Below are 12,867 nucleotides of genomic sequence, written 5' to 3'. Positions count from 1 at the left end.
GTGTGCTCACCACGCAGACATAAGTGGTATTTGTTCAGATCTGGGTTGACAGAGGGGCAAGTGTCCACCATTTGGACGAGCACTTCTGGGGATGGTGCTAAAAAGCAACCAACGTCTGCACAAATGGGCAAAAGCTCATTAGCCGTTCTTCTGTGGGTTTAACACAAACGGGCGAAGCTGCTGCTGACAAACGGTCGACAGACCTGCAACCGGGGTAAACACTGTAGCAGAGCAAAGAAAGGATGCACTTCAGCAGTGAAATCAGCAGAACGCCACAAATCATTTGACATTTAAAAAAAAAAAATCAAAAACATCAGAGGATTACAGTCTTTTTTTAACCCTCACGAAGAGAACACATGCTCATTAACTCTTCCCTCTGATAAAACGTCCTGAAGGAACGCAGCTGTGGAGTAAAAAAAACAGAGAAAACAGCCACTTTAAGGAGATATTACCCCAAGCTATCTAATTGACCTCCATGACGTGGGTTAAGTTGTAAAACTTTCCCCTAGCATTTAACTCTCACACAAGCACAAAGCGTACATGCTAAATGCACAACGGCTGAGAAACATAAAGTACGTTCAAGGAAGAAGGAAAAAAAAAAAGACCACATTGTACATTGGGAGGCCTGATGCATTCATGCTGCATAAAACAATGAAGGGGAATCTGTCAGAGCAGCAGAATGCTTAATCCTTTCCAGATTTACCCATCAGCATCAAAATCTATTATTAGGCATCTTGGCGTGTCTCATTTACCAAGGACACATTGTTTGGTTGTACTGGTTGGTCGTTTCATTTCAGAACATCATTTCCACATGTTAATAGTAAGTAGTTCTTAAGAAGGGCTCAAACTGTCGATTTCACTGTTCAACCGTGACCCAACAAGACCAACAGGAAAAGAAACTATTGCCATATGTTATCTGATCATCCTCTGTATCAGTGCTGCATCAAAAGACTGCAGCTCAAACAGACACCGTCTGATTTCGAAGAAATAAAAAATGACGTTTTTACAGCTGCATGGATTAAAGATCAGAGACAGAGCACTAAAGACTGATGTGAAGCTTTACTGAATATATTAAAAAATATTTCAAATTTATTTTGTTAGGTTTTATAACTTTGAGGAAGATTGCTGCAGTAAAAACAGATAGTAAGAGACTGACAGCAAAAAACGTTAACAGGTTAGTCTGCTTACTTTGACCAACCTGACTAACTGCATTCTCTTGTTTAGTCAGACCTGTTGACTGGCAGTGATTTAACTCTGCAGCTCACATGACTGTACAAATTTAGCATGAAGGAGGTGCTAACATGTTGTTTGTTACATTTTCTAATCAGCTAAAAGAATTGGCTCCGTCAAAAACAAAACAAAACAAAACAAAACAAAAAAAACAAAAAGCAAAAAATTTACCCGAGCCTGAACTGAACAACACAGACAAGCAGGTGTAGCCTGAGGTGGCCTGCATATAATTATTAATAATTATTATATAATTAGCTTGCATATATATCCATGCATCTCAAATCCTCACCTGTGTATTATGTACTTAGTGGGACTTTGCAAAGTATCAGCATGTGTCCTGTTTGTTGGCAGATAGATAGATAGATAGATAGATAGATAGATAGATAGATAGATAGATAGATAGATAGATAGATAGATAGATAGATAGATAGATAGATAGATCCAAGTAGCCTAAATTTAAATATCTATCTGTTTAAAGCTATTTGACATTTTAAAAAACAACTTACTGCTTACAAATGGTAGAATTATTATGAGCACTCACAAACTTTTTTACATCAACGTTCATCTGGCAGCCTAAAATGAATTTCTTTCGGCTTCAAAATTTCTTTTTCTATTTTTTTCCATGTAATTTTGTGATCAGACGTTTGGCATTTTTAAATCAAAATACAATTTGATGACATAATAGCAGGGATGAACAGAAAATGTTGGTACGCAGACGGGTAGCTCCAGATTGTCATTTGTTTGTATTATATATTACCTTATAATATATATTGTTGTTGTCTTTTTTTTAAATAAAAAAGAGTATTTGTTTTTTGCATTTGTTTTCTTCTTTAGCCAAACAACAGTAAAATTAGGATATTCTTGAATTAATGAGCCTTTTAAAAAGATCAAAATGTGGCAAAATGTTAATTTATGTTCTAGTTATTACATTTAAAACAGAATATGCCGCACAAAAACTGAACAAAGCATTTGTTGCTAAATCTTTGTTGACGCAGAAGTTATTTTATTTTCTATTTGTGTCTTTTTAAAAACTGCTTTGTCCTTTCTGAAAAATTCATTGTTTGGCTTTATGTGAGTGTGCTGACAAATCAAGAACTTCTCTTACCTTTAGGATGCCGAGGTCCAAACCAGACTTAACTTGTGTATTCCTCCAAATGTTTTTCTTGTTTTTGTTTTGTTTCTCTCTCTCTCTGTCTCTCTGTGCCTGTAGGTATAACTGTTGGATTCCTCTTGAGGAACAAGGCTGGAAGTGTTGGATCCAGGTATGAACTGTGCGAGACAAAAAACAAACATATTGGCCCACTTCTTCTCCTTGCTGTCAGGAGAGAAGCTTTGTTTTTGTTTTTTATATACATATATATATAAAAGAGTGTGTGTCAATGAGCGGGCTACCGGTAGAAATATGATTGTACAGAGCCTGTCAAAGATATCCCTGCACACTGGCAAAGTCAAACACAATAGACTATCAATCTGCAAATGTTTTCTTCCCTCCCAACGCGAGGAGCTCCAAGGAAAAATGTAAAAAATGACAATGATCTGAAAACTTCACCGAGACAAGCGGCATGAAAAAACTCCCCAGAAAAAGAGCCTCAAAACAGAAAGAGGGAACATTAGAGGAGAACTTACCTTTTTTTATTCTGGCAGTCACCTTCTTCTTCTCAATGAGAGCCAGCTGGTCAGTTTAGTTAGTTTGTTATAATTTGGCGCCTTGTTATTTTCCGTAATATTTCTCAGAGGTTTGACAGTATAAGTGGAATGTTAAGTATGACTTTGGTATGAAATCAACGCACTACACTGGAAAACGAAGGGGGAGGGAGAGAAAAAAAAAAGACTTTCAAGGAGGAGCCATTGGTGCGCGTCAATCAACAAGCTTGGGGGGCAGTGACTTCACTCGTGGATCCGCCTACCAAAACCCTGAACAGAGCTGCTGCACACTCCTGCCCTAAAAACCGGTCTCTGACAACAAACACACACCTTCCATGCATTTTATGCTTTTATTATTCCGTGAGGGTGTTTGAGATTATAATGGAGATCACACAGTGTCCAAACATGTCAGCAAACATCCACTGAGGGAGTGTGAATGAAATGCAGTGATGGGAAAAGTACCTAAAAGTCCAGCATTCAGATTTTCACTGAAGTGACAGCTGTATGATCAACACACTTCATCCTGCAGAAGGTTTATCACACGTATAAAAATATCTATATATCAGCATAAAACAAAAAATAAATCTAAAAGTAATATTAAGATTATTTTTTTATTTAATGTGTTATTTTCTGTAGTGCATTTTAATCAAGTATCTGGTCATAGTGAGGCAAATTTGACCTACTTTACAATCCATAACAACAATCATATTTTATAATCTGTTTATATGTTTATCAGTAAAGTAGCTATAGCTGAAAAATAAATGTAGTGTTGTAAAAAGAGCACAATTTGTCTCTGAAAATGTGAAAACATAAAGTAAAATGGCAGCTCAGTTCAGTACAGTTACCTTAAAAGTGTATTTAAGTACAGTGCTTGTGTAAATGTGCTTATCTAGTGTTTCTGTCCTCACTGATTAAATGATGCACAAGACATCAAGCCTGGTTTTAGGCCTTTAAATGGGCGTCCACATCTCAGACCTGTTTAATGATTCCAAACCTAAAATTTAAAAAATAATTTAAATCTCATTCTTGGGCTACAAGGCATCTGAATCTGATGGAAGAGTGCAACGACAAAAAGAGTCAAACCCAAGACCCCAAACAGTCTTATGTTACCTCATCATGGGATCAATAAAGTGCTGGAACACGCTGATAAAGAATATAAATGTGATACTGTCATACAATGGGGAATAAAAAACCTCAAAGCTACTTCAGTGGAAATAAAATAGTCGAGGGGTTATTTGGGGATGTAGATACTAATTAGTGTGTAGATGGCGATGACGATTAACTTGCAACACATAGAATATTTTTGATTAAATGTGATGCTTTGCTGTGGGTCAAAACCAGTGTTGATGGAGAAGTCATACCCAGATGCATGCTTTAATAATTTAGCAATCTGAAAGGGACCTCCAGTCACAAAGATGATTTCAAGTACTTGATTTCAGTGCCAGACCCTCACTTCTAGGAAACATTTCACCATTAGAGCACTGAAATGGACTCCTACTGAATATATTTTCCATACATTTTACATTTTACCCTTACATGGTAAGTTAGTTTTTTGAAATAGTGAATCAATTCCTACATAGCAGTAAGCTCTTGAGCTGAAAATAAATAAATTCAATACATTTTTAAAAATATGATTGCTCTTTTAAGTTAAAAACCACATTTAAATATATTTTGTAAGTAGACTAATTTTAAATAGACCTTGAGCACATTTTTATCCAGCAACAGCTCCTTCTGTTGGTCAACAACATGGTTGCAACATTTTAATTATATGTATTTATCCACCACGGAAAAGCAAAGCTGCTGTATGTGCAGCTGCTGTGAAAATGACTCACTTTTTAGATGCACACATTGTGTTAGGCTTCAAGAATACAAGAATAACAACAGTAATTTTGGTTGGTTGTTTAGCTGGAACTCACGTGACAGAAAAAAAAGACAATAGGAGAGGAAGAACTCACCTTACAGCATCTGTCCAGAAAAGCTGCCAGCTTCAGGCTTCATTTAATCTGCGAGTTTGGACAACTGCCTGAGCAGGTTCAGGCAGAATACACACCTCTCACTTACTCTCTAGGCCCTCGGCTCAAACAGGTTTTTCATCCTGAGTGAAGCTCCTCTCAACATGTGAGGCAACCACTGGAGAACAGTGTGGGTGTCTCTCAAAACTTGCAACTCAGAGGAATCTTTCTGATTATCTGCCAGCTCATAGAAGATGATACTTAAAACCTACAGTGTGGGCCTTTCAAGACTTACTCTCAGTGTAAGAGTTTGTCATTTCGAGATCAGCTCTGTCTGTAAAATCCATCCATTTCTGTGTTTTAAAGGCTTTTTTTGGTCTTCATTTGATGGTGATAGTACATATGCAGATATACAGAGGAGAAAGCGGCATAAACTATGGTTATATAGTGATACCAGACACTCAAAATTCATAAATGTTTTATTATATTGTTGGAATATTGAAGCATTTTAGGCCACAGATACTAAACAGTAACTAAAACAGATGAATTTATACAATAAATAATGACTTCAAGGAAATAAATTCACATGCTTTATTAAATAACATTATTACAATAAGCCTAGAAATGCAACAAAGGCAGTGTTCAGAAAAAAGAAAATCACAAAAAGCACATTATAGAAAAACCTACAGGAGCTCAGATCCAAAAATCTGAGATGGGAAGGGAAAGAAAACTGAAATATAGACAAACATGACATGTTAGCACTAGATACCAACAACTGAAGACACGTCTACACCAAAATGTTACACTTCTATGTTTGTTTCTCTAGCATAGCTTGATACCTGAAGGCTATGCTTCAATGAAATTACTAAAATATGGTCTTTTGTGTTACACAGCTGTGAGACTTGATACCTGTTGTCCTTGGCCTAAAAGTAAATTAGTATCAGTTATGTTGTGAGTGTAACAGTGTGTTATGTTTGCATTTAACAGTCAGATCTCACACAAGATGTAAGTGACATGCCCAGCACACAGCAGTACAATGCAAGACAGCTCAACAAAGTTCAACATCTTTTAATGATGTTAGTGATCTTAACACCTTCATCATCAAGGCATACCACCAAAACACCCATAACTCTCCAGCCAATGGAGTCCTTTGAAGTAATTCACAGTAATTTAGACGTTTTCACTGAATTACTGGGACCAAAAACCAGAACCCTCCTGTGTCATGTCGTGCAAGATCAGACGATAATACGAGACCAATTTAGTTTCTTACTCCTCTGGTGAATCACATCAAGGCCAAAGCGCAACGGCGAGTATTGCTGCATACAAGGAACCATCATTTGTTATCAGCATCCATCACAGGAAGTGTTGTAGGCGGATCCAAAGTCATGAGATGTTCTGATGCGAGTGGGAGCATGCTGCAGGTTTCAGTGTTAGTAGACGAGTGGAAATCTTTGTGTTATTCACACGCGATTTTACCGTCAAAGCTGGAGAGTGCGATGGCAAAGGCCTGCACAGCACACATCGGGTAGTTGTAGTCCAGCGTGAAAATGTCATCAGCTATTCGGCCAAACTGCATCACAATGTAGTCCACTGGAAAAGACAAAGGACAAAGACACTGAGCTTTGAGCAAAATGCAAACGTTGCGAACATGCGAACAAACTAATATTTCATTAATTAGCATGTTTTTGGGATGGGTCCTGATTTTCCCATTTTGGAATAGTCATTAAATTACAAAACAATCAAATAGTTTATGCATCTATTGTCTTATCTCAAAGAATATATATTACTTTAGAAAAAGTTTTTTGATTTTAAACTAAACTAACAAGAAGCAAAAATTAGGACATAGTTTTTATTAATGAATGCCAGTCTTTAAATCTTTGACCTATGTCTTTGACCCACAAAACTAAAGAGAAACTTATCAATCCTTGTTATTTTACAGGGTTGAATTTGTGTCTGTGTCTAGAAATGGGCCGTACTCACAGTCTTTGCTATGGACTATCTGGAAGTTCTTGATGGAGGCCTGGGTGACCCTGCCGTTGAAATTGAGCACGTGAGATGAAGTTTCTTCATTCCACACAGGCGTCTTGTTGTGAAGCTCGATTATATTTTCCATCCTTCTATTCTGGTTTCTTATCAACAAGCCGTCACAGTCCTGCGAAGAATTGTCAAAAGTCCGAAAAAGAAGAAAAAAATAATATGATTTTATAAGTTGGCTTTGTGTTGCTCTCATAATAAATAGACAACATTCTACAAATCAAGCTGTGAATATAATTTGTGCACTGCAGGGAAGTCTGGGATGCCTGATTTAGCTAATGAGTCATCTGATGGGTTCACACACATGAATCAACAAGTCAAGATATCCACAGCTGGAGGTGCCAACTTGATAATCGCAATTTTTACGAAATTACACTTTCTCAGCTTAAAAATGTTTGCCCAAATTCATCTACCATGACAGAGTTTTGTGTGTGTGATTTGGACGAACTGACCATTTAATAAGACATATAAGACATACAAAAACACAACAATTCTGTTGGAGACTATAAGAGAATGTAAAATATTTAAAAGTGCCTGCAATGTAACACCCCACCCCATTTTATTATTTTAGTTTTCTCTTTGGCAACCATTTAGTGTTTTTGTGTGAGTGTGTGTCAGACAAAACCCTTATTATGAATTGATGTATTGCCCCCAGGGACCTGCTCTGTTCAGGACTCTATTCTATTTATTCTGCGTTTATTTATGTTCTACTCAAAGCAATGAAAATAAAGTAGAATAAAACATTTATCTTACATTTCTTGGTCGGAAAGGTACTCGCTCGTTTTCTTTGCTCATTCCTGGAATGAGGACCGTCATCCTTCTGGGCCCTTTCATTCCTAAGACGTTTGTTTCCTGGTGCCAGAAATAAGTGAGATCACCATTTTCAAGTTTAACCATTAAAATCAAACGTACCCCGTAACAGAATTAAATGCAATATAGGTAATTTATAGCAAGTTGTCTAATGACTTACATAGATAATAGCTGCTAATTCCTGACGTGCATTAGACATGTCTGGAAGAGCTCTGTCTGGATGCAGAGCATTGTCAAATACGGTGAACTTAGTCCCCATTAAATTGGATCTAAATAACAAATGAACAAATTAAAAACAATACACTACAAGAATATATAAGTATAATTTCTGCAGGAATGATTTTTGAAGTGCAGTGTACCTCAACTTTCCAACAAAGTTCTCTCCACCTCTTGATAAATCTGTGGCGTCAATGGAGATGAGGTAATTTGAAGTTGCACTTTTCTTTCGTTTCCTCCCAGCCAACAAGAATGTCTACAAAGATTTAAAATAAAAAAGATAAGCAGTCTTGTTAGATTTAAAGAGAGTGAACAATCGTATGTACACATGTTTTTGTTTAAATATGCAGGTATGTGGCTCAAGTCAAACAAGTTAAGTAATTTTTTTTCTTGGAGAAGTGAAATCAAGTCCTTAAAATGTTACAAAGACACTTGTAATGTCGATATTAACAATTTGTATTGAACATCTTTAATCTATCTATAAATGAACACAGACAAGTCATTCAAGTCAGGCCACATGTCACAAGTCATTTATTTTCTGTCAAGTTGAGTTCTAAGTCGTCAAACAGTGACTCAAGTTGACTCAAGTCTATATTTTTGCTCGTTGATACATGACTACTACTCATTTACGTATCACTGTTTCTCTGAATTCAAAACATATGATTAGAAATACCTGTGAAAAACAAACAAACTATGAACTAAATCAAACTGTGACGATGATAAGCCCCTGACCTTTTTCTCATTGTCGAGGTGAAGGTAATACAGAGGGTAGAGGCTCTTATCCATCCCTCTCTGGTCTCGAGTCACTCTGCATTTGACAGTCACGCCCTGCTGAGCTGGCTCTATCACAAACTTCTCCAAGTCGTCAAATTCAATCTCAGGTGACGGAGATCTCTCCTGGCAAAGACGTGTAAATGCACATTATCTCACACTGAAACGAAATGTTGTTTAAAAAGTGAACTGTGAGATTTGAAATACCTTTTTCTTCTTCCCTTTGCCTTTTTTCTTTTTTGATTTTTCCTCTTTTTCGGACTCAGAATCATCGCTATCATCTGCCTTTCCTGAAACATAAGACAAAAATCATTAGATACTTGTGAGTGACTGCAAAGGAGGATAAAGTTAACAGTAAACCTGCCTTTCTTCTTTGTCTTCTTGTCTTTGTCTTTGCCTTTGTCTTTGTCTTTATCTTTGTCCTTGTCTCCTGATGTTTGGAACATGGACGCTGAGCCGGCTGTGGATTTCTTCTTTGATTTGGTTGTCTTTGTCTCTTCTTCACTGTCATCACTGTCTGATTTGGCAGCTGTTTTGGGAACAGGTGTAAAGATTTTCAACTGAATTTCAACTGAATTTATTTGTAAGAACTCTTAGAATAACAACACTGGTCACTGTGCGTAGACCATAGCTTTATGTGACGGGTTATCAATCACCTTTCTTCTTGCTTTTTGAGTCTTTTTCTCCATTTATCTGGAACATTGAAGCTGGTTCTTTCTTCTTGTCCTTGTCCTTCTCCTTTGACTTGGACTTTTTTTCTTTCCCATCAGAATCTTTGTCGTCTGAGAAATGAGAGACATAAAGCAAAATTCAAAAATGTCAGATATCCTTGAATGTGATACCAAACTGGAGAATATATGAGCATTCACTGAGGAATTTAATCCTTTCCGTGATCTGATTCCTCTTTTTCAATGGCAAATAAATTCCTTTATGTGTCAGAAAGTGGACTTCGAAAGAAGTATGGAGTAAGTGCAAAACAAATCCGCAATCAGTCAGAAAGCATGGATTTGAAACTGGGACAGATTTGTAAGAGCAGAACAAATTTTTTGCATTCAATCCTGATTTTATGTGTGCTCAGTTTGAAATTTGCTCTCCCTTTTTCTTCCAGCTGTTTCATCAAATTCTGAGCACTTTGGAACATTAGACGGCTTCAGGTTTCACCCATATCTGGCTGCTAGGTTTATGGTCATATATTTTACAGCTAAAGTGATTTAGACCAAGGGAAAAACAGATGAAGCACACTGGGAATAGACTGACATTGAAGATATTTGCTCTGCTGCTCTTCGTCAAAGCTGGCATGCAAGAGATACAAACTGCCAAAGCTGAGAGTGCATAGCTTGGAAAATATCTCGGTAAAGGGCGCCAAATTCCTCGTTCAAATCTAATGGCACACGTCGCGTGTCCTCAAAACCTAGATTACATTCACGATACTGTCAAAGCTCATTCTTCAAACTTGTTCCACAATGGCGAATCAGTCCCAACATGCTCTCGTGTCTCTTTCTGACTGCTGAAAGCTGTTTATGTTCCCTGTACAGGTTTGACATTAATGCATTTCTGGAATTGAAAGCATGTGGTTAAAAATCTGCCTCGGTAAGCTCTTTAGCATTAAACTGATTTCCCAAAATATGTCTAGTCACTGGTAAAAAAGGGTTTGACTGATTAGTCTTAATGTTAAATAGTGTGACTAATGATTTAACACACTTTGTTATCTATGACAGTGACAGTCTGTTATAAATACATATATTATGCAAATATCTGTATAATTTGAATAAAATTCACAACTTTAACTTGAACTAACTAATCTCAATGTAGCTGTTTTTGGTCTAACATAAATTATTTGTCTTTTTGGCTGTTACAGTACATAATCAACTGTGTCCACCAGCTAATTTGTCTGTCTGCTGTTTGGTGCTGGGAAACTGATGCTGTGATTAAGTAGAAAGTAAGCTTTGAGCCAGAAAACCAAAACAATAAGCTGAAGGTGCTAAAAAAAAGCTCTGTAGAGCTGAGGGAAACTGCGAAAGCCAGTGATAATTCTCAGTTATCACTATGATGAGCGATTCTTCTATTACAGACCCTTAAAAAAGCTTTATAGTTCATCATATTAAATAGATGGCACTAAAGGTGATATGTTGTATCATGAAAACTTAAAAAATAACAACATGACAGAAGTAATGAATGATGTCCAAATAACCAAATGTAATCCCTTTGCTTGGATATAGCACAGTTAGAGTTAACAACAGCTGGACAACTAGTGAAATGCCAATTTAACTCAAACTTTTATGATCAAGCTTTTAATGCTTTCATAGCTTTGGTGGAATTAAAAATATGCTTTGAACATCTTGCTGTATCATTTATTATTCTACACATAAAACAGAAGGAAATAAAATATAATTAAATCTATTTCCATGGTTACCATAAACAGAGCACCTGGCTTTCCTTCACTTTACTTTACAGCAGGAGCAGGGAGCCACAGACTCAAGTTAGAGCAGGTATTCCTGAAATGACTGTCGGCCGATCTGAGGTGGAGAAATGTTAAGTTCAGCTCAGAGGCAAAAGCTCTGGACATGATCCAACCAAAGTAATAGAAAAGAGAAGCAGCACTCTGGGCTATACACAGTCATTCATTTTTTAAAATGATAAATAGCCCAATTAAATCACAGCACTGAGTCTCACTTAATTTTAGTCTAGTCAAAGTAATAATTAGTGAGGTACACTCATCAGAAGTTGTGCTTCTCACACTGTAAAACACGTTTGTCATAGTTTGTTTAAAAAAAAAAAAAATTAGCGAGATAAGTTCAATTAAGTTTGGATGTACTGGATGAATATTTCAGGACTAGGCTGGTCTACATGTTGGTGATTCTGTGAGGCCACACTTGGACTCCGGGTGCTTTGAGAATAGTTGGCATGCAGTACAATAAGTCTGATAAGAATACAATTATTTGCAGGTATTTTGTTTTGGACAAATTAAAATTTTGACCTGATGATGGTACTAGATGAAAAGTCAGGGGATCACTGAAGTTATTTACCCTGAGGGCAACATGGATCTCTGTACCTGGCAATCCATCTACATGTCATTTAAAACCACACAGACCAACCTTATGGTGGTGCCACGTATTCAGGGGTTATCAGTTTACTCAATGATAGAAAATGGGTCCTTTAAGGGGAAAAGTGGTCAAGACAAAAGTTGGGGACCAAATGTCTTTACCCAAGGTTTACTGAGTGCTTTGAAGTTTTCACTTATTCTCATCAAGGTTATAACTTGGGCTTAAACAGAGTGTGTTCTACAATTTGGAAAAACAAAAGTGTCTGACATCATTTTCTCTACAGACTACAGACAAAGGCTACAGACAAATCTGGCCAAACACCTAATTGCAACTTTTGCGTAAAAAATTGTCTGGATTTGAATGTTACGGCCGTTTTAATGACATTTTCCACAGCTGATTACTTAAGGTCAGGTACTCCTGACGCCTGATTGCTACTAAGTCAGTGTTTCCACTCACCCACCATTACACAATAAAATCATCTAATCCTCTTACCAACATTAGTCTGGTCTTACTGTATAACTGCTGTTTCGATCACACTGTTAATGCCTGTAGAAAACTGTTCTCCTGCTTCTTGACGCACCTTTAGATTTAGATTTCTTTTCTTTGGCAGAGCTTGCAGATAGAGAGGTGTCCTTTGTTGTCTTTTTCTTCGTCTTCTTTTTGGGGGTGTCTTCATCATCATCGTCATCATTGTCGTCATCTGAACCTGAACCTGCATATTTATTTAAAATATATATATTTAAATTAAGAGGTCATTTTATTACCTATTATTTTTTTCATACTGCCGAGTTTTAACACACCAATAACAACATACCTTTCTTCTTCTTTGGAGCACTTTTGGCTTTCTTTTTTGGCTCTTTCTCTTTTTCTTTTTCTTTTTCTTTTTCTGGTTCTTTATCTTTCTCTGGTTTCTTTTTCTTCACCTTCTTTCCGTCTATAATGTCGATGAGGTAAAAGTGGTGTAAGGAGTGTGGTTAGATCAAAGTAGAGGCATGCCAAATATCACAGTTTGTCATTTGAAATGCTTCTCTCACTAAAGCCCTCACTTTGGGTGGCAGGAGTGTCCTCTTCTGATACATCTTCATTTTTCTTGGTCTTTGTTTTTTTGGGCTTGGCCTCCTTTCCATTCAGCTTGGCTTCTGTTGTGCCATTTGCCTCCTCCTTCT

At 36.9% G+C, this 12,867-nt stretch overlaps 1 protein-coding gene across 1 annotated transcript; it reads right to left on the bottom strand.

Moving 5' to 3' along the window:
• Positions 1–5,399: 5,399 nt before the first annotated feature.
• LOC104918382 (tubby-related protein 1) lies at positions 5,400–12,559 on the bottom strand. Its single transcript, XM_019258153.2, has 11 exons — positions 12,516–12,559; positions 12,282–12,413; positions 9,314–9,439; positions 9,022–9,186; positions 8,865–8,947; positions 8,619–8,783; positions 8,030–8,142; positions 7,831–7,939; positions 7,614–7,712; positions 6,807–6,978; positions 5,400–6,416 (listed from the first exon to the last, which is right to left on the bottom strand). Exons 3-11 carry the CDS (start codon positions 9,357–9,359, stop codon positions 6,283–6,285), a joined length of 1,086 nt encoding a protein of 361 aa, XP_019113698.1. The 5' UTR covers positions 9,360–9,439; positions 12,282–12,413; positions 12,516–12,559; the 3' UTR covers positions 5,400–6,282.
• Positions 12,560–12,867: the final 308 nt, after the last annotated feature.

This window comes from Larimichthys crocea, chromosome VI (assembly GCF_000972845.2).
Source record: "Larimichthys crocea isolate SSNF chromosome VI, L_crocea_2.0, whole genome shotgun sequence".
Classification (NCBI taxonomy): domain Eukaryota; kingdom Metazoa; phylum Chordata; class Actinopteri; family Sciaenidae; genus Larimichthys; species Larimichthys crocea.
This window is presented reverse-complemented; position numbering and strand designations above follow the sequence as displayed.

Bases quoted from the DNA above. Each gene is read 5' to 3' on its own strand.
- LOC104918382 (XM_019258153.2), bottom strand. From the start codon at position 9,359: ATGTTCCAGATAAATGGAGAAAAAGACTCAAAAAGCAAGAAGAAAG. The intron at 6,979-7,613 runs GTAAGATAAATG...AATTCTTCGCAG, and splicing joins TACCTTTCCGACCAAGAAAT to GACTGTGACGGCTTGTTGAT. The intron at 6,417-6,806 runs GTGAGTACGGCC...TGTCTTTTCCAG, and splicing joins GATAGTCCATAGCAAAGACT to TGGACTACATTGTGATGCAG.